Below are 25788 nucleotides of genomic sequence, written 5' to 3' on the forward strand. Positions count from 1 at the left end.
TGGAATTATTTTAATTATAATTAAAAGATTTAGTTAAACTAATACTTGTCTAAGGAGATTTTTCTAGGGAGCTATACTTCTTATCAGTTAGAAAATTTCAGTATTGTTACTTAATTAATACATTATCAGGCATATTTCTCTATTTAGTTCTGGCTTATTACCTTTTTTTTTAATTATATCTGGTTAATTGTTTCATACCCATAATGAATATTATAAGTCCAAGATATTTGAAAACTTTATAATATTCTGACTTTTAGGAACTAATGCTAATAAGTGCGAACCATTCTCATTATCACATTTTATTTTTGGAGTAAAAATTATCTGATATTTATTTCTATATTCAATACGTATAAGGTTTTTTTTTCACATTCTAATTTCCATATCCACCAGAAAACAGTATACCTATAGTCTTTCTTATTGTATTAGTTATTTTTTATAAAAATAACAAATGTAAGTTTTAAAAACGATTTGATACATTATTAAATGAAATTATACAAGAAAAATGAATAATTAATTTTGATATGATAAGACTAAGAGTACCTTGAAAAAAACTCTGAAAATATCAAACTGATTGATATGTTGAATGAGGATGAAAGTTATTTTAATGAAACAAAAGTGATTCAATTGAAACAAAAATTAAAGATAAAAAGTGATTGAATGAAAGATCAGTGCCATTGTATACTTGAATTTGATAGTTAAATATTCTTATATACTTGAAATTGATAGTTAAATATTCTTATGTAAAAGAAATATTAAAAAGGAGTAAAAATAATTAATACAAAACTTGATAATTATTTAAATCAATACAATTAATAAAGTATCATTTCAAAATAACTGCACAAAAGATAAAAATATATAATTAAGGTTATCATAAAAGAAAAAGTAACTTGAAGATCTGATTAATTTTTGTAAATATAGAAGTGTCAAACAAAAATTAGAAGAGAGAATAAAAAAATGTGTAACAAACAAAATAAAGAAGAGTTATAAAATTAAATATTAAGATAATAAACTACCATACTTAAGTAATTTAAATAAGAATAGAGAAACAGATCAAGATGAGTATTGGAATAAATATAGCAACAAGAATAAAAGGGATATGTATATAGACATCGGCTTCTCATACCCAATTTAAATTGTGTATTACATATTATATATGTAACTAATCAATAAGAAAAATTTTCATAAAAAAGAAAAAGATTTGGACAATAACCGTCTTATGAGCACAATGCATCTAAGAGTAAAGTAGACATAATTATAATAACATTAAAAGAGGCTTTAACTGAATTCAAATTATAGTCTAACTTATTTCATGGATAGAGTTTAAAGAATAAGAGATGTACTTAAAAGATTTAAATGTTATTATTTTTAAGGTGAGAAAAAAAAAGAAAGGTTTAAATGTTTCTATTTTATGGACAAAAGTTTTTTACTTAGCTTTTATGTTTCCTCGTGTTTATTATTTGGGAGGAAGAAGTTTGTTTTAACTGTTTTGTGAAGAAAGCCATGTCAAATTCGTGAAAAAGCTAAAACATACAATTTTGCATTGGACAGTTGACAATTTTGCCTGAGCTTATATTTAACCATGTAGGTGAAAACATTTTTCATGGTTAATGTAAAACTTCATGAGTGTAGCTACCTTTTGGAAAAGAATTAATGGGTTGGTTTGCTCCAATAGTGTTAAGACTTGACTATTGCATAAGGTTAAAGAAGGTCAAACTGGTATTTTGTGTTTGTTTCACTGTTGAACCTTGCTTCCTCTTTCTGTCGTATAGGTTGTCGTTTGACTTTGAGGTTGCTAGAGTTTCACACATGCTTTTGAATCCACTGTCTCTGACCACTATAGAGGTAAGTTTCTGAAACACGTTAATGGTGATTTTCTTTTTTTAAATGGACTGTAGTTGCCAGTGTGAAGTGTATGGTGGTAGTCCTGTATTTTCTTGAAACCAAAACTCATCACTTGGTTAAACATGCATGACCAGAGATAAAAAAAAAAGGCAAAATCTATAATCTATAATGTTATGGAGCATAATCATTTATGCTTGAAAATTGTACATAATTATGTATGTATATATAACTAATTTTTGTATCTTAATGTTCTTTATAAGAATGACCTTGAATCATTAATGGAACATCCTTTTAATGAAACATATTATAAATTATGCTCAGCATAGCAAGCAAAATTAGATGGCTAAACATGCAAACGACATTTTATTTAGGAAAATTCCCCGTACCAATGTACTTGTGTTTTAACTCCAACATCAAAGTCGTTGATTTTGATTACATGATACTAAAGTTTACAAAACCAATATTAAAGTCAACCGGAAGATTGATAAATCATGACTAATCTTAAATATCATGGTCAAAAGCCTTTTTGTTCAGAGATCCTTGAAGAGATTAACTATGCTAATATATAACTTTGTTATGATCGGACCAGAGTTGTAGGAGGAATGCAATGTTAAAAACATTGATAGTTTGACTATCGATGACAGATTTGTACAATATGTCTCCAATCATATTCTTAATAACAAATATTTTTATTTTAACAAATCAATCAATCAAAATATTTCAATCAATTCTTTTTATTTTCTTTCTTATAATCTAAACATCTTTATTTTTATTTTACTTTTTTACGGTTCCACTACTTTTTATTTTTTAATTTAAACAAAATCTTACATTTTCTTTGCATGAATAAATATAAAATAAAATACAAAAAATAAAAGTAAGATTATTTAAATTCAATAAAAAGGAGTTTTTTTTTTTTAAAAAAAAAGGTACTTGTAAGTTGCTACGATTTTTAAATAAATAGAAATAAGTTAGTTATTGTTATTATTTTAAATGACATTTCTATCATGTGCTTTGGAAAATACAATTGAAAAAAGGAAGAGTACGTAGATATGTAATCTCATTGTTGTAAATTTGTCTTATTTTTATACGTGCAACTAAGGAATATATATATATATATATATATATATATATATATATATATATATATATATATATATATATATATATATATTATATTGAATTTAAAATTAGATAACAATAGATAGTTGGATAGCCGCATGATAATAAATAATACAATAGGTTCAATAAATAACAAATTCCATTAATATAGGTTTCATTAATATAGGTTTGAGATGATTCAAAAGTGAATTTTCAATCTAACTTAATCATATAAAATTGATTTGGAAGGTGAGATTTATGAGATTTATGAGATTTACACTAACTTATATAATATAATTTTTTCTTATCTATAATTGATTATAAAACTAAATATTAATAGGTGATTTAATAATAATGGATAGTAAATGATAAAACAAATTTTGAATGATTATGGCATAAATAAATTTTAAATTTAATTCAACCTTACATGATCAATTTTCAAGATAAAGTTTACAACTACTTGTAAATTTTGATATAAGATTTAATACGAGTAGCAACGCTAAAGTACTCATCCTATTTTGACCTTGCACTTGACCTCCATAAGGAATGCCAATATAACACCTGCCACATAACCTGCGGGCTAGCCCACAAGGATTGTTTATTTTTTAATTTAGTTATTTTAAACTAACAAACATTTGATGCATTGTGTCCAAATAAAAAGAAACATAATTTAAATGTAATAAATAAAAGTTTGTCCAAAACAAAATAATAATTATACTTTTTGAATTTTTATTTTTTCATTTATTACTATTAAGGTTTTTTTATTGAAATTATGGAGATTATTAATCATTCTTGTTGCATCATATTGAGGATTTATTTTTTCATTTAATATTATAAATATATATATATATATATATATATATAATATATATATATATATATATATATATATATATATATATATTTGGGTTTGTTAACGTGTGTACGCCTGTTTTTCAGTTGGTACATTTTAGCAATGTGTACCGGATTTTAGTAGACAAAAATACCCTTATATATCATCGATTCTAAGTTCTAAGGTTAAGGGTATTTTAATAATTTTCATTCTCAAAACTTAAAAAATAACTAAAAAAAAAAAATAAAGAACCCCCCAAACCCTTACTCACCTCTCTCATTCCTCTCAATCCTTTCTCTTTCATCTCTCTCACTCCAACCTTTTCTCTGTCATCCCTAGTGTAAAGAGTTGAGTCATTGACATATTCACCTTCAGGCAAAGGTTCATTCAAGATCTCTTCAATTTTACCATCTTCACTAATCTCTCTAATTTTATCTGCATAGGTTGAATCATCATCTCTAAAAAAACCTTTCAGGCCAATTACCAATTCTTTCGGATGTCACTATGCTTGTGAAAATTAGATAAAATTATATAGGACAAAAATTATAAAATGAAAACTCATTATAAAGTCATTTTTTTAAGAAATTGTTTAACAACGAGTGTTTCTGATTTTTTTTTCAGGCCAATTACCAATTCCTTTGATGTCATTATGCTTGTGAAAATTACATAAAATTAGATAAGACAAAAATTATAAAATAAAAACTCATTATAAAATCATTTTTTGTAAGAAATTGTTTAACCGCGAGTATTTCTGATTTTTTTATAGGTCAATTATCAATTCCTTTATGTTTATGAAAATTGGATAAAATTAGATAAAACAAAAATTATAAGATGAAAACGTAAGATTGTTTAACGGCAAGTGTGTTTCTGATTTTTTCAATTGGGACTACAGTAGCGATGGCAGAGAAAAGATTGAAGTGAGAAAGAGGAAAAAGAAAGGGTTGAAAGGAATGAGGGAGGTGAGTAAGGGTTTGGGAGTTTCTTTTTTTTTTTTAGTTTTGAGAATGAAAATTATTAAAATACCCTTAACCTTAAAACTTAGAATCCATGATATATATAGGGATATTTTTGTCTGCTAAAACCCGGTACACATTGCTAAAAATGTACCAACTGAAAAACAGGCGTGTATATATATATATATATATATATATATATATATATATATATATATATATATATATATATATATATATATATATAAATTTAAATGTATGTGTATTATACGGGTAAACTCGTCTCATCATGTTGTTAACCTATATGAACTACGAGTTATGCTGAAGAGATTAAAACGGATCAATAAAATAAAAAACTCAATCTATACTTTTTCTTATAAAACTGCAAAGTTCGCATAATTCACCTCAGGATCCCTAACATCCATCACTTCATCCCACATCTCATGGGTGTATATTTGCATGACAGTTTAACTATGCAAAAACAAATGTAATTACTTTTCTTCAATCCCTCCAATAACCTGCACAGTTTACAAATAGAACAAACAGATATATAAATTAAATTTTATAAAAATATCATTATTTTTTTATTATTATATAGTACGAACACGGATGTATTCTCACGTTTTTATACATGTTAAATAAAAAAGAAATAAAAAAAGAAGAAGATAAAAGTAAACATTCTTTTTTTCTTTTGAAAATGTGAAAAACGTCACACACGTACATGGTTTTGATGTGATGGATATTTTATAAATTTCAGGTACCGCTTATGTAGTACAGTTATTTGAAAACAAAATGAAGAGGAAGTCACCATGATTTCAGATAACTAAGCAGTGCAAATGTTTAATCAATAACCAATATCATCACAATATCTCTTAACGGGACCACCTGTCTTTTACTCTTACTATAATCTCAAAGTTCATTCACACTTTTCTTAATAAAATATAATTTCTTCCATCTTGTATTATATTTCTTTCTTTATTACTTTTACAAACACTTCTTCGTTTGGACATCTTTTTTATTTTGACCTTTTCAGAGTTCAACTCAAAAACATCTTTTAATTTTTTCATTCACATAAACAAAACCTTATAATAACATCTTTTTGAATAATAAAAAAAAACTAACGCCAATATATCACTAAACAATTTCTTTTCGAATGTATTTAAGAAAAGGGACATTTCACAAAAAATAGAAACAAATTGGACAGATTTTTCAAAATTAGTAACAAAAAAGATCATACGTAAAGAAAGAGAGCATTTTCATGGATTCTACTATTGGTGATCCAGAACTTTGACCAACTTAAAGCAGAGAACACAAAAATATGTTTGATACTTTTTTTTTTCGTTTAATATCTTTTTTGATCACATTACACATCATGTTTAATACTCGTTTTTTTTGTTATCTATTTCTTTATCTTCCTGTACCTTTCTTCTTTCAACACCGTACATCTTATTCTAATTTTAAAGTAGATAAATAATAATACTGTCTGTCTTTATTATAAAAAAGAAGAGCGCTGAAAATGATACAGTGAGAATAAAATAAAATAAAATTTTGGCTGAGTACGGAGTCGGCGTTTCCCGCTGCACATTGTCCTCGCGACAGCGCATCAACAACGCGCTTTCAAACTTTAGGATCTTCTCATTCATGTCTCAACCTACTACTACTTTATGTCCCACTCCTTTTTCCAGTTTTAGTACTCTTCAACAACGGAAGCAAAAACCATGCCTGTACTATTGAAAGAAGAGGCAAAAAGAGAACAGAAAAAGTTTCACAGAAATGCCTCACATCAAAACCAAATGCTTCATGGCCAATGAGGACGAATTCTCACACGTCACAACCATGGAAGCAAACACACACATATTATGGTAGACCTGCTAAAACACACGGAGACACATGGTCTCACAACAAAGTAGCCCTACTTAATTAATTTACATCAACTTTCCGAGTTATATTCCATTGTATATTATTTTAATTAATTACTTAATATATATAGATGGATCAAAAGTTCCACAGATTTTCTCCAGCATAATTTTCGGTCCTGTAATCAGAGGGCGAGCTCATTCTGGGAGGGGTTAGCAACATTCCCTCGGCCATGTCGACCAACAACTCGGCATAGAGAATATGGCTTCCTCGTCAAGAAACTCAGTTTCATACGAAGGACCAACAACATTATGGTAACCGTAACCATAACCCTCTGTGTTATCAGACTGGGCTACTGCATTAACGTTGTTGTGGCTGGCTTCGGGCTTCATGAGTTCTGCTGCAGCAATGGCTGCGGAACGGATGTCCTCAGGGGATTTGGACGCGGGAACTGGATACCTGCCAACTGAGTCCGGGAAGTTGAGAACCGCTTCGCCGCCTTTGAGGGCTAACGCCGCCACGTCGTAGGCGGCGGCGGCCATCTCCGGAGTGAGGAACGTACCCAACCATATGCGGTTGGTCTTACGTGGCTCACGGATTTCAGTGACCCACTTTCCTCCGCGGCAACGGATTCCGTGGTACAAGGGATGTCTCTTTGATGAAGATGAGGATGAAGCCATATCGGGAGGTGTTATTTGGAAAGAAAGGAAGGGTTTTGGCACGTGGGGTAATGAGAGGACTAGGCAAAAGAAGCGGGGGTAGGTATATTTGTTAGAGAAATTTATAGGGTCAACTATGAGTGTGGTATTTATATATAGAATGATATCCATATAATAAGACAGGTTGGTGGTATTATGTGTTTTAAGATGCATGCATGGCTACCTTGTTTCTCCTCTAGCTTTGTTTAAATACATGGAGAAAGGAAGATGGGATTGTGGAGTAAGGTCGAGACATTGTAGTAAGCAAAAGTGAAACCGTGGGAATTTCGCGGACTAACTGAGTGAGTAGTGCTGATTTAGTTTTGTTGGTACGTTAAAAGGGTGTCTCATAGCTGGGCTCCATTGGTTAAGGTTTTGGAGAAAAGATAGTGGAAATTAAATATTATTGAGTAAACTGAGATTGATTACGACAAGCGGAGACAACTTCACTTGACAACTCACTAACAGGAAATGTGATTTTTTGTGGTGTTTATAGAAGAGAAATGGTGTAGCTGATGCGCACCAAACACTGGATAGCCTCAGCTAGTTTTTAATTTCATCAAGACCTTAACGTCACATCTTCATTTCCTTTTCCCAAATTCTCATTCGGCTGTATGCAGGTATTCATTCACTATTCTAATATTAAATCTCTCTCTCTCTCTCTCTCTCTCTCTCTCTCTCTCTCTATATATATATATATATATATATATATATATATATATATATATATATATATATATATATATATATATATATATATATATATATATATATATATATACACACACACACACATATAATAACACCTGATTTAGGATTTAGTAAGTTTACATAGATTCCAACATGTCGTGTGACATGACATTTACATAACATTTAGGTGTTACTTTGTAGTTTAAACATACTTAACCATAAATCTTTTCAAATATAATTTAATTTTTACAAAAATTCTTATTTTTCATATTTTATTTAGTCATTAATTATACTGGATGAAATCTTTTTCGGGTTTCTTTTTTTTCACATATATTAAGAATATTCAGAATATGTAATATTTTCTTCTCCCTTCTCATCACGTACCTTTAAAATTGTTATTAGAAGTTTGTTGGGTTCTTTTTTATGTGTTTACCAAAGTCACATAGATTAATACTAGATCCATCAATTTTATATCTCCTTGTATGGTTTAGTCCTAACTCATGTAAATTGAAGTCAAAAAAATTTACAGAACCAAAAAGTCTCTCTAGAAGTGTTTCATCCTGCACTTCCAACCATTTCATCATTCACCCCTAATTTTCATAAATATCTTTTAATTAATAGAAAGGGGTGATTCTGTTCGAGTTTGGTTTCAAGGTCAGCATTTTACTCAGGTGGTAAGGGTTTGTCCCGCAGAAATGACTGATCTTGATGGGTGTGGTGGGGTTCTCACCGGCGTACGAGGCGGTCACCTCCAGAGACAGAGGATAGGGAGGGAGAGGAAGGGAGAGAAGTTGGGCATGAAGATGCATGGAAGGATTGACTCGTTATAGAAAAAAGCAAAAATGATCTGGCACACCGTTAGCCACTTAAGACAAAAATTAACGTCGTTGATAATGAAGGACTAAAAATTATAGTTTTCTTGAGGAGAAGGATCAAAGTAAAGCAAAGTTTGAAAGAGGGACGAAACCCAAAAACGCTTGATAGTTGAGGGACGAAAAACATATTTAACCCAAAAGAATAACTAAATATTTTTAAATTATAAAAAATTAAAAAACTATAAAACAAATAAAACATTAATAAATTCAAAACAAAAAAATTTAATCAAAATATAATTAATTAATTAGAATAAGATTTGTGTGAGAAGAAATGAAAGAACTATACATGGAGAAAACAAAAGAAAAATGAAAGGGGAGAGAGAAATGAGAAATGAGCATGTAGGGAAAACAAGAAAGTTGTTTTAATATTAAGAAAGAATCTTTTACCAGATTCTTTTCAATTTTTAAAAATTTATTAACATTTTAATTGTAGGATATAATAGAAATTAAAAAAAAAATTGAAGGTGCTGACTAAACCCTTTAAAAGTGATGAAATGTCCTTCTCGTAGAAAAAGTTCACATAACCAAAATATGGTTATTTCACCCTACACCTCGAGTGATTTCATCTTGCACCTCCAATTTCTAAAATATAACCTTACATTTTTTTATCGGATTTCGAAATCTGATGAAGAAAATGAAAAATCATTCATCAGATTCCAAAAACCAATTAAGAAAATAAAAAATATTTCATCGGATTTTAAAATATGATGAAGAAAAATCCTTCATCATATTTTGATATCCGATGAAGCACAAAAATTGGAGTGTAGGGGTTTTTGAATTGCAAGGACAATTTTGCAGTTAAAAACAATTGGAGGTGTAGGATGAAATGATTAGAGGTTGAGGGTGAAACAACCTCAAAATATCTACAAAAGCCTATGGACTAGGGCCAATCCATGAGTCGTTTTTTTTAGAAAAAAAAATTATTTTAAATTCAACAAAAAATATAATTAATTCTTAATTTGTTGCAAATCTAGATGTTTTTAATTCATCAAATGACTATATACAAACATTTTAATTAGATTAAATAAACTTTGTAAAAATATTAATAAGCTTGATTGCTTGCTTATATACGAAAATTATTCAACAAGATAATATGTTGAAATTCTTGACTATAACCAAACATATTTAATTTTTTGACTGACTTGATTTTATTGTAAAAAACTTTATGTATATTTCTCATATATATATATATATATATATATATATTATATATATATATATATATATATATATATATATATATATATTACTTCTCCTATAAGCATATTTATTAAGTAATTTCTTACCTTCTAATGAATTTTTACCAAAATTAATAATAAATTATTTACAACATTAAGTGATTTATGATGTATCATTCACTAGTGCAGTTAAGGGAAATGACACCGGTTATTTTCGCTTATAGGCACCGGTTCTGCAATCGAGGTATATACATGCGAGGTAAAAAGGGATAAGCTTTTTGCCTCGGTTCTGAATCGAGTAAAAAAGGGGTAGGTTTTCGCCTTGGTTCCTTCTGAACCGAGGCAGTATCTTAGACTCTACTGCCTCGGTTGGGACCTTAATTGAGGCAGTAGAGTATTTTTTTAACATTCGGTTTCGCCAGCTTTTTCGCTTCTCATGAGACCGATTGGTTGTGACCTGCGTCCACCTTTTCCGCCTCTCGCGAGACCGATCGGTAGTGACTTGCGTCCATAGTCTAGGTTGCTTTTTCGCTTGCACTATCGAGAAGCTTGATAACAAGTGCCCACCAATCTTCAACACTCCATTCTCACATCGGACCACCACCCAACAACCTTGCCACCTTTACCGGACCACCACAGGCCACCACTCAAAGTCTTCTTCTCCAACTGGCGCAACCATCAACAACCCTCATGGACCAGAACAACGTGAACGGATCCTCAAAAAGAAATTCCCCAAACTCAAAACCCTAAGCTTCTCAATCTGAACTTTAACCCCAATATCGCAACAATACCGGGCCAACAAGAATAGTAGCACCAATGGCGAATGAAGAACGATCCCAACCACGGCAGTGGTACACTTGGCACTGGCGAAGGCAGTAGTGGTGCAGCCTAGAGAGCAATGCAGGCAACCTAAAAAGAAATGAAGGTGGATGCTTCGTTCACGAAATTCAGTAGCGAGATGGAAGCACCGGCGAAGGCAGCAACGACGACACCAATGACACGACAACAACGGAGGTTGCAGCAATGAACGCCGGTGGCGACGACCCACGACAACGGAGCGACAAAGGTACAAGGTTACAAGAACCGTGAGATATAAGCGAGTCCTCGCGAGGGAGGAGCGAAGGAGGCGGTTCGACAACGGCCACGGAGGCGGGACGAGAACAACGAGGGAGGCGCGACGAACGCGGAGGGGGAGGCGTGAGCAATGGGCAGTGCTGGAGAATAGTGTTTTGCTTAGAGGAAAAAGAAAGATTGCATGAAGATAACTGTTCCCGAAAGTGGAGGTGTAGTGCAAAAATACTCTACTACCTCGGTCGTTCGGTCAACCGATGCGTAATAGTTTCAGTGAATGGCATTTTTAAAAATAATTTAAACATATACGCCTCAGTTAGGCACTCAATCGAAGTCGTTCGGTAAACTACTGTCTCGGTTCTGCAAACAAGCGAGGTCGTTCGGTCTGTTCAGTCTGTACGTTAGTGGTAGAGAGGTCGTTCGGTCTCTTCAGTCTGTACATTATAGTGGCAGCAGAGGGATTTGCAGGGATGACAGGACTAAATGCCTCGGTTAGGCGCCCAACCGAGGTCGTTCGATCAACTGCTGTCTCGGTTCTGCAAACAAGCGAGGTCGTTCGGTTTGTTCAGTCTATATGTTAGTAGTAGAGAGGTCGTTCGGTCTCTTCAGTCTGTACATTATAGTGGAAACAAAGGGATTTGCAGGGATGACAGGATTAAAGGCCTCGGTTAGGCGCTCAACCGAGGCCGTTCGGTCAACTACTGCCTCGGTTCTGCAAACAAGCGAGGTCGTCCGGTATGTACAGTCTGTACAGGACTAAATGCCTCGGTTAGGTGCTCAGCTAAAACCATTTACTCAACTACTGCCTCGGTTCTGCAAATAAGTGAGGTTGTTCGGTCCTCCCAAAAAGGGTTATATGTCTCGGTCACTCAAACAATCCAAACATTATTGTCTGTAGGCATTGGTTCATCAATAACCGAGACATATAAGATGGTTAAAATTACAATATTGCCACCGCGTTTTGATACACTTCAATTTTTCTGAAACCGAAGAATCATGTGCGAGTTAAAATACGTTTTTTTTACTAGTGATTTTTTACTATTCACTAAATTTATTACTATTACGATGAATACTTATTAATTCAATTATTGAAAATGCATATGATTTTTTAGTTTCTCATTTTTTTACTTTTGTAATTTTTTAATCACATGTATTTCAATTATTCTTTATGTTGTTTGATTCATTTCCTAAAGAAATAATTTTTCAAGAGTAGTTAAGAATAACCCGTAGACCATGATCAAGTTGACAATTCTAATTAATAGGAAAAGAGAGAAAAAAGAGTTGTTATGAAAATGAATAATTGATTTTAAAATGGTCATCACAATTCAGTACGTCTTTTACGTATATAAAGATTTGGATAGTTATGCGTAATTCAAATATTTTTAATTTTGTTAAGAAAAATTATATTAAAAATTTGCAATTTTTTCTTAGAAAATTATGTTAGAAGGTTTGTAATTTTCATCAGAAAATTTTTACAAGAAAGTTTATAATTATGTTAGAAAAATTGTATGAAAAATTACCATTTTTGCAAAAAAAATTGCAAATTGATATGTAGGCATTAAGGTGTCAGATCAGTTGTTATTTTTGTGTCTATTTTTATTTTAAAGAAATCATTTTCTTATGTCATGATTTCTAATATCATAACTTAGGTTCTTATTTAGAGAGAAAGGGGAGTAGTTTGAGGTGCTCACCAAAATCAATAGATCTCTTGGATGTATGGGAAACATAATTATGTGTTATTGAAATGTTTACAATTTTGTTAAAAAAATTGTACCAGAAATTTGCAATTTTCGTAAAAGAATAATTGTATTTAAATGTTTGTAATTTTTGATAAAAAAAATGGTATTAAAATATTTGCAATTTTCACAATTTGCAATTTTTTTTTTCTAAAATAAATTAGTTTCCTTGTAGTGTATTCTCAACAAAATTTGTGATAAATTGTTATTATGGCAAATACAATGTAAAATTTAGTTATTAAAATGATTTTTTAAGATGAATCTTAATGGAAACTATCCTAAAACTATTACGTTGAATGTTAATTAGATCGCAAAATGTCAGATGTTTACTAAAACACTTAAGAATTGTAAATAACACTTTACAAAAGTCGTGATTTCCATAAAAAAAAAAAGATTAATAAGGAATGAAAACATTTACTATACTTATTAAGACAAAATTAAAGAACTCAATAGTTGAAACCACACGTGGTTATTGTGATGCCAGCTTAGACAGACGGTTGAGTTGTCATCGAGTTAGAGGATTTGAAGAACGTGATGATTTAGAGAACACGACCGTGTACATGTTTTTTCCTATAAAAGAATGTGCTGAGCCGTTGAAAACAAACACATTGTAGTTTTGGTCAAGGAAAACTGGAAGCGGTTGCAGTTAGACCTTCAAAATGTTTTGACATGTAATTTCTCAGTGACTTCGGAGTTCTAATAAAAGCAAATGCATTTGCTAATATGACTAACCAAATTAATCTTTTTTAAACTATTCTTCAACTGTATAATCACATACCTACACAGTCTCTAGATTTCTCTCATTCCGGTATATGTTCGATTCGTCCCTGTGTCCCTTCCACGAAAAGTCTGTGAGAAGCCGCTCCTTGTCAGTGTTCCTTATCAGTGCTCCTTGCACCATGCCTCTTGCACTGACAATTACTTTCCGCCCTCGTCAGTGTCCGGGTGTCACACTCAAAATGTTCGGTATGTACATATTACAATTTTTAATTAGCCGTATAAACTATAAAATATCAAATAGGGAATAAAATATATAACATTGGATTGTGGAGAGGAATATTTAAGAATTGTAAGAATTCATTATCACACAAACATAATGAAATTCTTATAAATAGCTGGTTTAATTACGTTCTTTAACCAAATCACCAAACTTTTTTATTGAGTGTTACTAAATAAATAATATTTATTTAAAAACTGAATGTTTCCGTTACTAAATTAAATTCAGTCGTTATTTCAATATTAATTGAAATAGCGACCACTTTCACAATAAATTTGTTCACTAAATATCTTCCAAATTAGTTACTAACTTCTTTTTATCATGGCGCTAAAATTACGAGGACCAATTAAGTGAATCAGATTTTTATTCAATTTGGTTATTTTTTAATTTTATTCATTTTAGTTATTTTTAAGAATATTGTTTAAATAGTTAATGATAAATTATGGATAAACATTACCACTTACTTATCAACGAAAATATCCCTGGTATTAAAAAATTTAATGTGTGTGAAAAAAATATTGCAAGGAAAAATATAAAAGAAAAGATAAAAGAAGAAAAAAGTGACCCACAAAAAGGAGAGAAAAAAATGATGATAAAGATAATGTTTTTTATAATTGTGTAAATATTGTTATTTTGTCCATTGAACAACGTGGAAAAAGAGTTTTTTTATATAAGATATCTCAACAACGACACATTATTTTTGCAAGATTTCTAATTCTGAAATGAAAAATCAATAAAAGAAACTTTTGATCTCGATATTATCTTTCTCTTAAAAGAAGTGTATTCATGACATTTAAGAACAAATATATATGAAAAAGGATAAAATGATATTATCTTCAGAGTTTTTGAATTTTCTTTATAATTTTTATTTTTTAATTAAATATAGGAAATAAATTATTCATATTATAGGAATTATATACAATATTTATAGATATTAAAGATTATTTATTAAAAAATGATGTGAAATTTGGAGGGCTTTATCTAATTCATCATGAAAAGGATGCACTTTTATAATATAATTATACATATAAATTCTATTAGAAGATTGAGTTTTTATTTGTAAGCATTTGAGTTTTTTCTTTGTAAGTTATGTGGAGTTATGAATTTTAAAAATCCTAATTTTAATTTTATCAAAGTAATTTGTAATTATTTTTTCATGATTTATCAGTCACTTTCTTATTTTTCTTGATTCTTAGATGTGACGTAAATATCATTCTTCAAATTAAATTCTTCTTGATTTATTATCACGGATGATTGTTATGTCTGGATTTTTTTATTGATGAAAATTTTCATTGATAATTAAGAAAATCATTGTAGTACATGTTTTAATATGTAGATAACCAATATGATTCTGTATTTTAGGATTAAAGTGATAAAAATAATTATGGAAATCGAAACATTATTATCATCACACTAGTTTAGAGTTTAGATTGTTTATGGAAGTTAATTGAACAACAACTTAGACCCAGCTTTCTTTGAGGAACAAGAATGAAATTAATTTCTTAATTTCATTTTTTTTTTCATTTATATAATACATCTTGATAACACAACTTCAATTCAAAAAATAAATAAAATATCATTTAAAATTTTAATTTTATAAATTAATATTTATAAATCTAAAATTATTTGTTTTAAATGTTTTTATAAATTTACATTGAGTGCAATACAACTTATTTGAAATTACATCTCATAAAATATAAGTTTACTTAAGTTCAATATGTTTATTTTTAATGGATAGATGGTAATCAATATAAAATAGACTATACTTCAACAATATAAAATACTTTGAATTCATCTAATCACAAATTTCTATTATAACATCACTAAAATTTCTAATTAAATTAACAAGCATGCTTCACCTCCAAGAATTTCATATTGTACTTTCAAATTTCAAATTTATCCTTTAATTAATAAAGTTTGGTAAATATTATCACAATAATTATATTATTAATTATTATTATTACTCATTTATCATCTTATTATCATATATTAAAGTTAGCATTTATATTGTGTTTATTATTTTGATCTGTAATGGAAAATTAAAAATTTTAATAACAAATAAAACTAATAAAGGTATGTTTAATGTTCACTATATATGATATGAAAATCTCAAAGAAGAAACATCGGATGTCAATCGGATTTGGAGATCCGATGTTTTTCCTTTTAGATATTTATATATCGTGTTTTTTATAGTTTTTTAATTATATTATTTATAAATATTTATTAGATTGTTTTAAAATGTTTTATTATATTATTTCTAAATGTTTGATTAAGTGATTTTATAAATTAATTTAATTTATGAAAAAAAATATTTAAAAATATGTGAAAATTTTAAAATATTTTTTAGGTAGTGTGTTAAGTATTATTAATTCATTAAAATAATTTAAAATAAATATTAAATATTTACAAACAAAATTATCTAATTTATAATTAATTTAATTAATTCAAATATTTATATATTTATAAAATCCTAATATTTCATTAAAAAATAATTATATATCTTAAAATTATAAAAACAAAACAAGATATTTTAACTGAGAATTTGGGGCAAAGAATCTAGTCAAAAGATTCTTTTTGTTTTTATTAAAAGTTAATCATATTTTAATAGAGGATATTACATATATTTCAGAAAAGTTTGGTGCAAGTGAAACACCCAAATAACAATCATATAAAACGTTAAATGGATCCATCTTTATAATTCCGGCCCTATTTTCTGGCATCTAATGGCTCGATCCCATGCAGCCCAACATTGTACATGGGAAGCGCCAACAACATGCATTCTTATATTGCTTTAAAATTTTGATTTTGTATTCTTGTGATCGTTATCTAAAAATATACATTTTATTGATTTTACGTATTTTCAATATTTCTTAAATTATAATTTAATTAAAATAAAAGAATTGAAGGTATAATAGAAGTTGTAAACAAACTCCTCTTATGAATATAATTTACCCGTTCTTCCGGTGGAAAATAAAAAATTATACTTTTAGTAAAGAATAAAAAAAAAATAGATAACATTACCAATTGAATTATGGGTTAAAAGGTTTATATTAAATATAAATAAGAAAGTGGTGTTATATATAAGAAAAAAAGTAATAAATCATTAATATTTTGAATTGTAGAGGATGTGATGCTATTTCATAATTAGTGATGAATTTTCTTATTGTACCTTTAAAATTTTTTTATCGGTGGTCATTATTATTTGTTTTTGTTTACTAATTGATTGTTAAAAAGTATTTTACAAGTACATTTTTGTTTGATGGTGAGACAATGTCATTTAAAGTTTATTTTCTTGGAGTTTATATATTACAAGAAATTTTTTAAAAGAAATCTAATTTAGAGACAAAAAAATGATTAGTCATTATTTTTTGTTTTTTAAAAATTGGTTTTTATAAGAATTTTTTTAGTGGTAGTTCAAAGCTAGGAATTTAGTCTTTCATCAACTCTTCTAAATAGCTCATTTTTTTTTTCTTGTTTGATAAATCATCCAATTTAAAGTGCTTGTTTGTCCTTGAATAGGGTTGACTCGATAAGGAAGTTGGTTAAAAGTTATGTTTTCATTGTATCATAAATCTCAAATTGTTGCTCAAACTCCAATGACTAAGATATAGTCCTTTTGGAGCTCCAATTTTTATAATGTTTACTTAATTGGATAGAGGTTATTTAGTACCATGGAAAAACTCTTAGAATATGTTATCACGTGTCTTGTCAAGTTAATAAGAGTTATGACTAATTTTTCAATGACCTAATAATATTCTTCTTACTTTTAGAGAATGTTGCTTAAATATAACATTGTTTAGTCCCTTCTTATACAAGACTTGAGCTTACAATAAACTTGGTCACAATTAAGTATAACAAGAGTAGGAAGCATACTATCCAACTAATAACAAGTATATATTGAGAAGAAATAACTCAAATCTAGGAGTATGCGCTCACATATTTCATTTTGTTCAAATTTTTGTGATGGCTCAAGTAATTTGAAAATTGACTTTACTTTCATAACTAATTTTGAAAGAGAAAAAAAATAGGTAAGTATTTTTGTTTTCTTTAGTTGTTGAGCTTCTTCAATATTGGGAAGGGCTTTTGAGTACTCATGAAGCTATTGTCCTCTTACTTTGAATGCATACTTAAGGATTTGTCATGTGTTTTTTTAGCGAATATGGTTGAAGTGTTCCTTATGATTTTTAACATTATCCAAGACTAGTAGAGAAAAGAGATTTTATGACAGCTTTATTATAACAAGTAAAATTTATCTGTTATAATAAGTTAGTTGATGAGATTTTCGTAATAAAATTAAGAATTATTATGACATAATTTTATAAATCTGTTATAATATGTAATGTGATAACAACTGAAATTTTGTTTAAAATGTATTATAACGTATGTAAATAAACCTGTCATGATAAATTATTTTAAAATTATGTTAAAAAAAATATTATGACGGATGGTAAAACACTAATTCCTAATTCCATTTTCAAATTTGAAACGTTCTGTTTAATTTTACTCTTCGCTCTTCTCAATCCCTAACAAGAAAACGGGAGAGGGTTCACTTCGAACTCCATTTCTGACCTGAGGGGCCGTAAAAGGAGACGGGGACAGCAGTACCGGCGAAGGCCAGGATGACCTCAAGAGATCGAACCGTCGCCTGGGGCGATTTCATTTTCGAAGCTCTTCGCATGTGCTGACCGCTTCGATTGGTTCCTCATGACCGTCGGCTCCCTTGCTGCCGCGGCTCATGGCACCGCGCTCGTCATTTACTTGCACTATTTCGCGAAGATCATTCACGTGCTGCGGATGGATCTTAAACTCGGCACGTCACATGAGCAGTTTAACAGGTTCACCGAGGTTAGATTGAGATTTTCGTGCAGAAACCTAATTTTCTCCTTTTATGGTTTTTGCCCCTTTGTTTAAGGCCCATACAGTGTTTTGCTATTGAGATGTAGTTGGAAGCTATATCTATCGAATTTATTGACTAGCTTTGTTACAATTAGACTTGGATGGGTTGGTGATGATACGGTATATAAGCCTTAGTTTTCTATTCTAATAGTTTGATTCGGTTCACTTGGCTAGCTGGTGACTTGCGAAGTTAGGATTTAAGCTATGGATATCAAAATGTGTCTTCTATTTGGTTGTTCGTGTAACCTTGGTATCTTCGGTTTGATGTCTAGAACTAAGTTGGTCAATAGCTGGTAACTTCCGCAGGTAGAAAATTGGAAAGTTTCTCTAATCACGTTCTCTAATTCAAATGGCTCCTACTGCTAATTGATTGGACTATGAAGAGTTTAAGAAAATTTTTTAGTTATGATTATTTTGTCATGTGACCTTGTCTGGTTTTGAAAAGTGATTACTTTCGCTGGCTGATCACTTTTGGTTTCATAATTGCTTCTCTTGCATTGGTGCATTGCAGAGCTTAAAACACTTCTACAAAGCATGAAATTGGGTTAGGATTTAACTAGTTAGCTTCTTCTATGGTGTATTGAAGTTTGGGAAAACTTTGAAGTTTCATAGAGAATATGTTGAAAGACTCACAATTCTCAGAAAATAGGAAGAGATATTAACTTTGTAGTTTCTGTCTGATTGCTATGGAAAGTACCTATGGTAAGAGGGCTTTGTATTTGGGGAAAATTCAGACAGTCAATAATTTAGGATCTTGATAGGATTGTTTTTTGTTTTTGTCTGCCAAGCAAAATAAATCTGGGAAGAGTATAAAATTACCTTTTGGAGAAATAGCCTTGAAAGCTAGATATATATATATATATATATATATATATATATATATATATATATATATATATATATATATATATATATATGCCTCCTGGTAATCTGGTATTCTTATGTTGTAAGTAAAGCTTCAAAATATATTCTTTTTGTCTTTGGTCTTTTAAGCTCCTGGAGGAGAGAGTGTAAGACTTTTTCCATGCACTTGATTTGGTTTTTCAACTATTTGGTGGACCTTTAAGATAGAAGAGATGAAAGAAAGTCGGGGGAACATACTTTTCCTCTTGATAATGTGCATGCTGAAGTTCTAATTCATGTTCTACTGCTATCGTGGTTTATCTCAACTTTTTAATAATTTTATTATTTGAATTTTGAAAAAAGGAAACTTTTTAGGGGAGCAATTATCTTCGTAAATTTTGGCTCACCATCACTCAACTCTGTGGGTGTCTCTGTAACACTACGAGAGACCACGAGACATTATTGGAAGATAAGATAATGCCACACATCATTTTGTTACTTGATTCCTATATTTTAATTTGTATTATTAGTGACAACTACTATAATACATAAAAATAAAGCAATAAATAATAGTTGAAGCTGACAAGTATTGAAATCTAAATATATAAAATAAGAATGGTTGACCGCGATCATAGGGCAATGGATGTGAAAATAAAAAAAATGATTTCTTCTCTCGTTCAAATCTCAGTGCAGAAGATACTAGTGTTCGGTCAAACCAACATCTGAGTTTTCTTCAGCACTTCGTTATACTTTCTACTTTAGTTTTTCTTTTATCTTATTTTATCTTAGTTTTTAATGTTGTTATTTAATAACAAAGACTGAATGGTTATTTAATGGTTATTTACATATCATTCATAACTTACATTTACAGAGTAGGTAACACTACACTTGCATTTTTATGCCCAAAGGCATTAATTGATTCTAATAACCTCACTTGGTGGCATAAAGATTTAGTTATTATTTGGTGAGTTTTCTAGAATATTTAGTTTACTTATTAGACAATAAACTTCATTCGGAAAATGTAGTTACTGATTGAGGCATTAATGTATATTTAGACAAACTAACATGCTCCTGATTGTTTACCAATTTAAGGCATTTGAGTAAAAATTTGATCTGATCTGTGTTGTATTTGTGATTCAATACTTTTCTAGTTATTACAAAAACTTTTAAGTCTGAAGTTTGTTCATTTAAATTTTGATAGATCGGATGAAATTAATAGTTAATTTATTTTTATAGTTTATTCCTCAATTTCAAAAGTCTTATTTCTTTAATTTATTCCTATATAGAATGAGAAAATATCGAAATTCTTGATAAATATGTTAATGTTTGTTTATTGAGTCATCCCTTACATGTTTGTTTATTAAGTCATCCCTTACATGTTTTTTGGATGTCCCCATCCCGTCACTGCTAATAGCCTTGCTAATGTGTCCAATCAATTGCATATATCATCAACATACATGGTAAATTTCGAAGTATTTTTTAACTTTCTGATTGCCTTCCCTTTTGCACTTTCGGCTTCTACTTATTCCATTACTCCCAGAGTTTGACTGACTTTTTGCATCGTAGGACAAAGCAAAGGGTGGACGTCGTGGAAAAACTATTAACATCTTTTCAATTGCTTCTGGACACCTGTAAGTGGTTCTCTTATATTAACTTGATATTATAATTTGCTTTTAATTATGGATGAAAGGCACCTATTGATTCCGTTTCAGTTTTCTTTGAATTTTGAAAATTAAGAAATGTTTGCATTGATCCAAAACCTCTTAAAGGTATATTGATGGAATTGTCACGTGTATCTGGCTTGCCACAATGTCCTTATTCTAAATTGGACGATCCCTAAATGTTAAAATATCAACAGTTTGAGAAGAAATTTGCAACAGTAACATCTTTTATCAAATGTGACGTTGATGATTATAGAATGAACATTGAAGCATGACATAAGGTAGAATGATGAAAAGAATGAGTGACTGTTGGACCAGAAGCCACTCAGTTTGCACCCTTCTTTTTCTGCTTCAATTGACCACTTTAATTCAAGGTTGCGGGGTGTTCCATATGGTTCTAGGAAGAAGATGCAAATAATCACACCTAATGTAAGAGAATTTGACTTTTCTTTGTTTTGTGTTTTGTGATTGTTATTTTTACGAGGAATTGGCTGTGTTGTTGGTTTTGTGAAATTTGGTTTAGCAAAATATACAAAGTTACATGTGAAAAGGCTAGCTAGAGTATAATCTGATATTTTGTATTCTTGGTTTGAATGAGTCTTGATTATTTGTATTTAATTTGCAGTGTTAACGTCAATTCGGCAGCTATGAGTGTGGGTATTATGTAATGAAACACATGCATACCATTATTTGTACAAACATTACTAAATCATGGAATAAGGTATTAAAATATTAATTAAATATTTATTCAACTATTCATTACAATATTGTTTTAACTTTATTATTTTATTTGTAGATTCATCTTCCATGAAAGCTGTAGACACTGAAGAAAGGAACTGAGCTTCTTTTATTTTAAGTGTTAGTAGAAACTTGGCTACAATTCAATAGTGTATGTACATTAATGTAATATTTGGATTCAATATATAGTTTAATGTATAAATGATGTATTAAATATTATTAGACTATTTAATGTTTGAAATGAATTATATTTTGTTAGTTTCATTAAATTTGTTTATTTGAAGTTATATTGATTATAAATTGATTGAATGAGATGATAATACAAGAATATTATTATAATTTCGTTAGATGTCAAATGTAATAATCAATTTTTTTTTAAAAAAAACATATATTATGACGTACTAAAAAATGTACGTCATTATACGTTGATCATATATTGTTGATCATATATTATAACGTACAAAAATATCTACGTTCGTCATTATACCTTCCGCGGATAAATGAAACTTCGTTATAATATGTTTAAACATATCATGACTCTACATCATAAAATATCATTTTTGTACGTTATAAAATATCATTTTTCTACTAAATTTGTTCTGGGTTGTTTTATCTTTATCAAGTGAATATGCATCTAAAAATATAATTATATCAAAGATGAATAAAATATTCACCAAAATGGTCTATGTTTAACAAACATATAAGTCGGTGATACATGTCTCTGTTGACATCAATGTAGTTTATACACATTTTTCATTTACAACCTTGATGTATTTACCATGACAACATGACTGGAATAATAGGAGGATCTTTAGTAAGTCTTGAACTCAATTACTGTTGCATCTAAGCATTATCTACATGTATTTTACTATCTTTCTTTCCATTGTCTCAAGACAATCATTATTTTTAAGATACAATATTTTGTTTCTAAGCTGTAAAGTTTAGCTGTGCACTTATTGTTATGAGCGCGTGTTCTCGTCATTTTTTTTTCATCTCTTTATATGATGATTGATAATTGTTCATTTTAACAATCGATGAGTTTTAGATATTGTACCATGAACTTATAAGTAAATTTTTTTTATTTAGAGGTAGGATAGTTTTGACATTGATGGAAATAAAACTTGTGACTTTGACTCTAATACTAATTGTTTGATTAAACATGTATCACTGCATCAAACTTGCACTAGTAAATAATTATTTTCAACATATTAGTAATTAGTTATGGATAAAACCTTATAATTTGAGTATTATCTTTTAAATCTCTGACATAATATCTAGTTACGATGATATCATAAAATTTAATAAGATTTTATCATTAATCTAATATATAAGATAATACCAAACATATATTATTATATATTTGTTAAGAATGTAAAGATAAGTCTAAGTTTCGCATTGAATAAAAATGATAAATTTAAGCATTATATAAGAATATAAACTCGTAGAATTTTGAGTTGAATATGAAGTCAATTTCTTATGTAAACTAAGTTCAGATTTTATAAGTATTATGTCTTTTCAATAAATTTTTTCCTAGATAGACCCATCACCATATATTTTAGTGTTGTCAAAATGGATTGTAATCTGCGAGCCAACAAGGTTCACCGCGAGTTTGAGCCGGGTTGGGTTTGAAAAAAATGTAATTTTTTTATGCAGACTAGTTTTTAACCTGACTCACTTAGAACCCGGCTCACTGGGTTGAACTCGTGGTGAGCCGGGTTGGCTTACCAACCCACCTAATTTAATTTAATTATTTATTATTTTGTGTTTCAATATTATTAGTTAACATATTTTTTATTATATTATAGATGGTTATAAAAAATATGTTTCAAGAGAGAAAACATTTATCTATTCAAGATTCTAATATTATAAATGAACAAGTGATATAAAATTTATCAATATTAAAATCTTATCTGTTACATGTTTTTGGATCACGCATATGATACTTTTTTATATATTTTGATTTGTGTTTGGAGTTTAACATCACTTTATTGTGAAGTTTATTTAGATTTGAATTAAAATAAATTGTATTTTTTTATTTAAAAAAGTTTATAATTAAATGAGCAAGTGAACCAACCCGTTTAGCCCACCAACCCGTGGTGAGTCGGACCGAGTTCGAATTTTTTCAAGTTGCTAATAAGTGAGTCGGGTTCGATTGACTCACTAAGTGACCAATTTGTGGTGAGCCGGACCGGATCGGGTCGAGCCGGGTTACCCGTTTTGACATTCTAAATTCATAAGGGAAAAACTCATTGCAACTTAAATTCAATATTTATAATAATCCAGTAATTATTCTCTTATTTACTTATTCACTTAGGCATTAGAATGACATTTAAAGGTGGATCTTGAATTAATTCTTGATTATTCCTCGTCGATGCTAAATTTATTCTTCATTATGGAAGTTTCGTCTTATTATTTATGAAAACAGAATGTTGAATTTGTAGAAGAAAATATATTTCTATAGTATTGCTGATAAGGGTTGTTAGCTGTATTTTCAAATATATGGGTGAAAAATTCAAACTTTCGAAATCATCTAGAGCTCAGTTAGTGATTTTAGGCAAAAGAGTTTTAGTTACAACTTAACTTTAGAAAACCTTCTTTTTTTCTAAAGGACTTTACAAAACTTTGTTTATTTTTTATGATATATAGCGAAAAAAATTAAAGAAACTGAAATATTTTTTAAGCAATTAAAATACAATTAGCAAAATGTTTTGAAGTGTTAAAATCTAAAACGTTCAACTTCTACAATTTTAAAGAATACTTTAATATTTTATTTTTACAATCATATGGGTTAAAGAAAATTGGATCTGAGGCACTGAAACGAAGCCGAAATGCCCAAGATTGCAACCTGAACTGAAGGACCTGGTCATGCGGAATCTGAATGGAATTTAGTTGGTTTTGATTTTGTCTCAGATTAGACCAAAACATGGGTTACAGGTAGAAAAACAAGAAGCAAAAGTTGGACGATTGCGCTACATGATATTGCTTTGGAAAATAATCTATTGCCACCTAAAGGTAATTGACGTTTATACACATAAAGAAAAAAAAATACAATCATAACGCAGAAAATATCCCAGTATATAAAAAGAGAAAAAAAAAATATCAACAAATATTAATTGTTAGTATTTTATCAGTGAAAAAGTTGAACTCAAAATCTCTCCTCTCATTCCTTTCAAATTCACCAAACAACACTTATAAATGTTATGGAAGGAAGCTGAAACAACTTGACTGATGTGTTTGAAATTTAATGATATGTCTTAATTTTACAGTGTGTACAAAAAGTTACAAAGAGGGATATTAAGGATGTGAAGTTACTCTTTTTGGCATACGATTACTTTATTTTTATCATATATGGTTGTTTTGTAGTAACATTATATCATAAAAATTATGAGTTTGATTTTATTTGTTTGTAATATATTATGAAAGTCCGTCCATGGCACTGCTGCATGCTAAATTACATAAGAGTTAGCCAATCTTTTTAAGATTGGTATGCGAGTTCTCTCGATTATACGAAACACCATAATGTGCTAATGATAGGTTTATATAAGTTTCATAACGTTTGTATTACAAAAGAAAAGTTATCATGCAAACGATAATATGTGCCTGTAAAATTTTAAATATGTTAATATTAAGACATTGATTAAAGTCTTGGGGGAATAAGTTGTCAATTCTAGTTTTGATATTACAAAAAGAAGTCCAGTTATTGACTACATTAATCTTTTGACTGAATAAATCTTAGACAAATAATAAGCTTTAGTCAAGTTAAGATTTATTATTGATAAATAATGTGAACATTTGAAAATGTTGTATTAATTACATGTGAGAA

At 29.3% G+C, this 25788-nt stretch overlaps 1 protein-coding gene and 1 pseudogene across 5 annotated transcripts; one reads left to right on the forward strand and one right to left on the reverse strand.

Moving 5' to 3' along the window:
- Positions 1 to 6194: 6194 nt before the first annotated feature.
- Positions 6195 to 7296, reverse strand: LOC124838288 (ethylene-responsive transcription factor ERF027 pseudogene; annotated as a pseudogene).
- An 11007-nt stretch (positions 7297 to 18303) lies between these two features.
- On the forward strand, positions 18304 to 22226 carry LOC148206900 (ABC transporter B family member 6-like). Of its 5 annotated transcripts, none has more exons than XR_015783783.1 (5): positions 18304 to 18672; positions 21133 to 21197; positions 21336 to 21656; positions 21853 to 21948; positions 22024 to 22226. XR_015783783.1 is itself a non-coding variant. In XM_088104897.1 (4 exons), exons 1-3 carry the CDS (start codon positions 18532 to 18534, stop codon positions 21893 to 21895), a joined length of 249 nt encoding a protein of 82 aa, XP_087961023.1. In that variant the 5' UTR covers positions 18304 to 18531; the 3' UTR covers positions 21896 to 21948; positions 22024 to 22226. The 5 variants fall into 5 exon arrangements, 1 of the variants encoding a protein (XP_087961023.1); XR_015783784.1 differs by having other exon boundaries at positions 21425 to 21656; XR_015783785.1 differs by having other exon boundaries at positions 21484 to 21656.
- The last annotated feature ends 3562 nt before the right edge of the window (positions 22227 to 25788 follow it).

The sequence above is a fragment of the Vigna umbellata genome, chromosome 1, assembly GCF_029865625.1.
Source record: "Vigna umbellata cultivar VRB3 chromosome 1, Vumbellata_1.0, whole genome shotgun sequence".
Lineage (NCBI taxonomy): Eukaryota > Viridiplantae > Streptophyta > Magnoliopsida > Fabales > Fabaceae > Vigna > Vigna umbellata.

Bases quoted from the DNA above. Each gene is read 5' to 3' on its own strand.
- LOC148206900 (XM_088104897.1), top strand. From the start codon at position 18,532: ATGACCGTCGGCTCCCTTGCTGCCGCGGCTCATGGCACCGCGCTCGTC. The intron at 18,673-21,132 runs GTTAGATTGAGA...TTTGCATCGTAG, and splicing joins AGTTTAACAGGTTCACCGAG to GACAAAGCAAAGGGTGGACG. The intron at 21,198-21,852 runs GTAAGTGGTTCT...TTTAATTTGCAG, and splicing joins TCAATTGCTTCTGGACACCT to TGTTAACGTCAATTCGGCAG.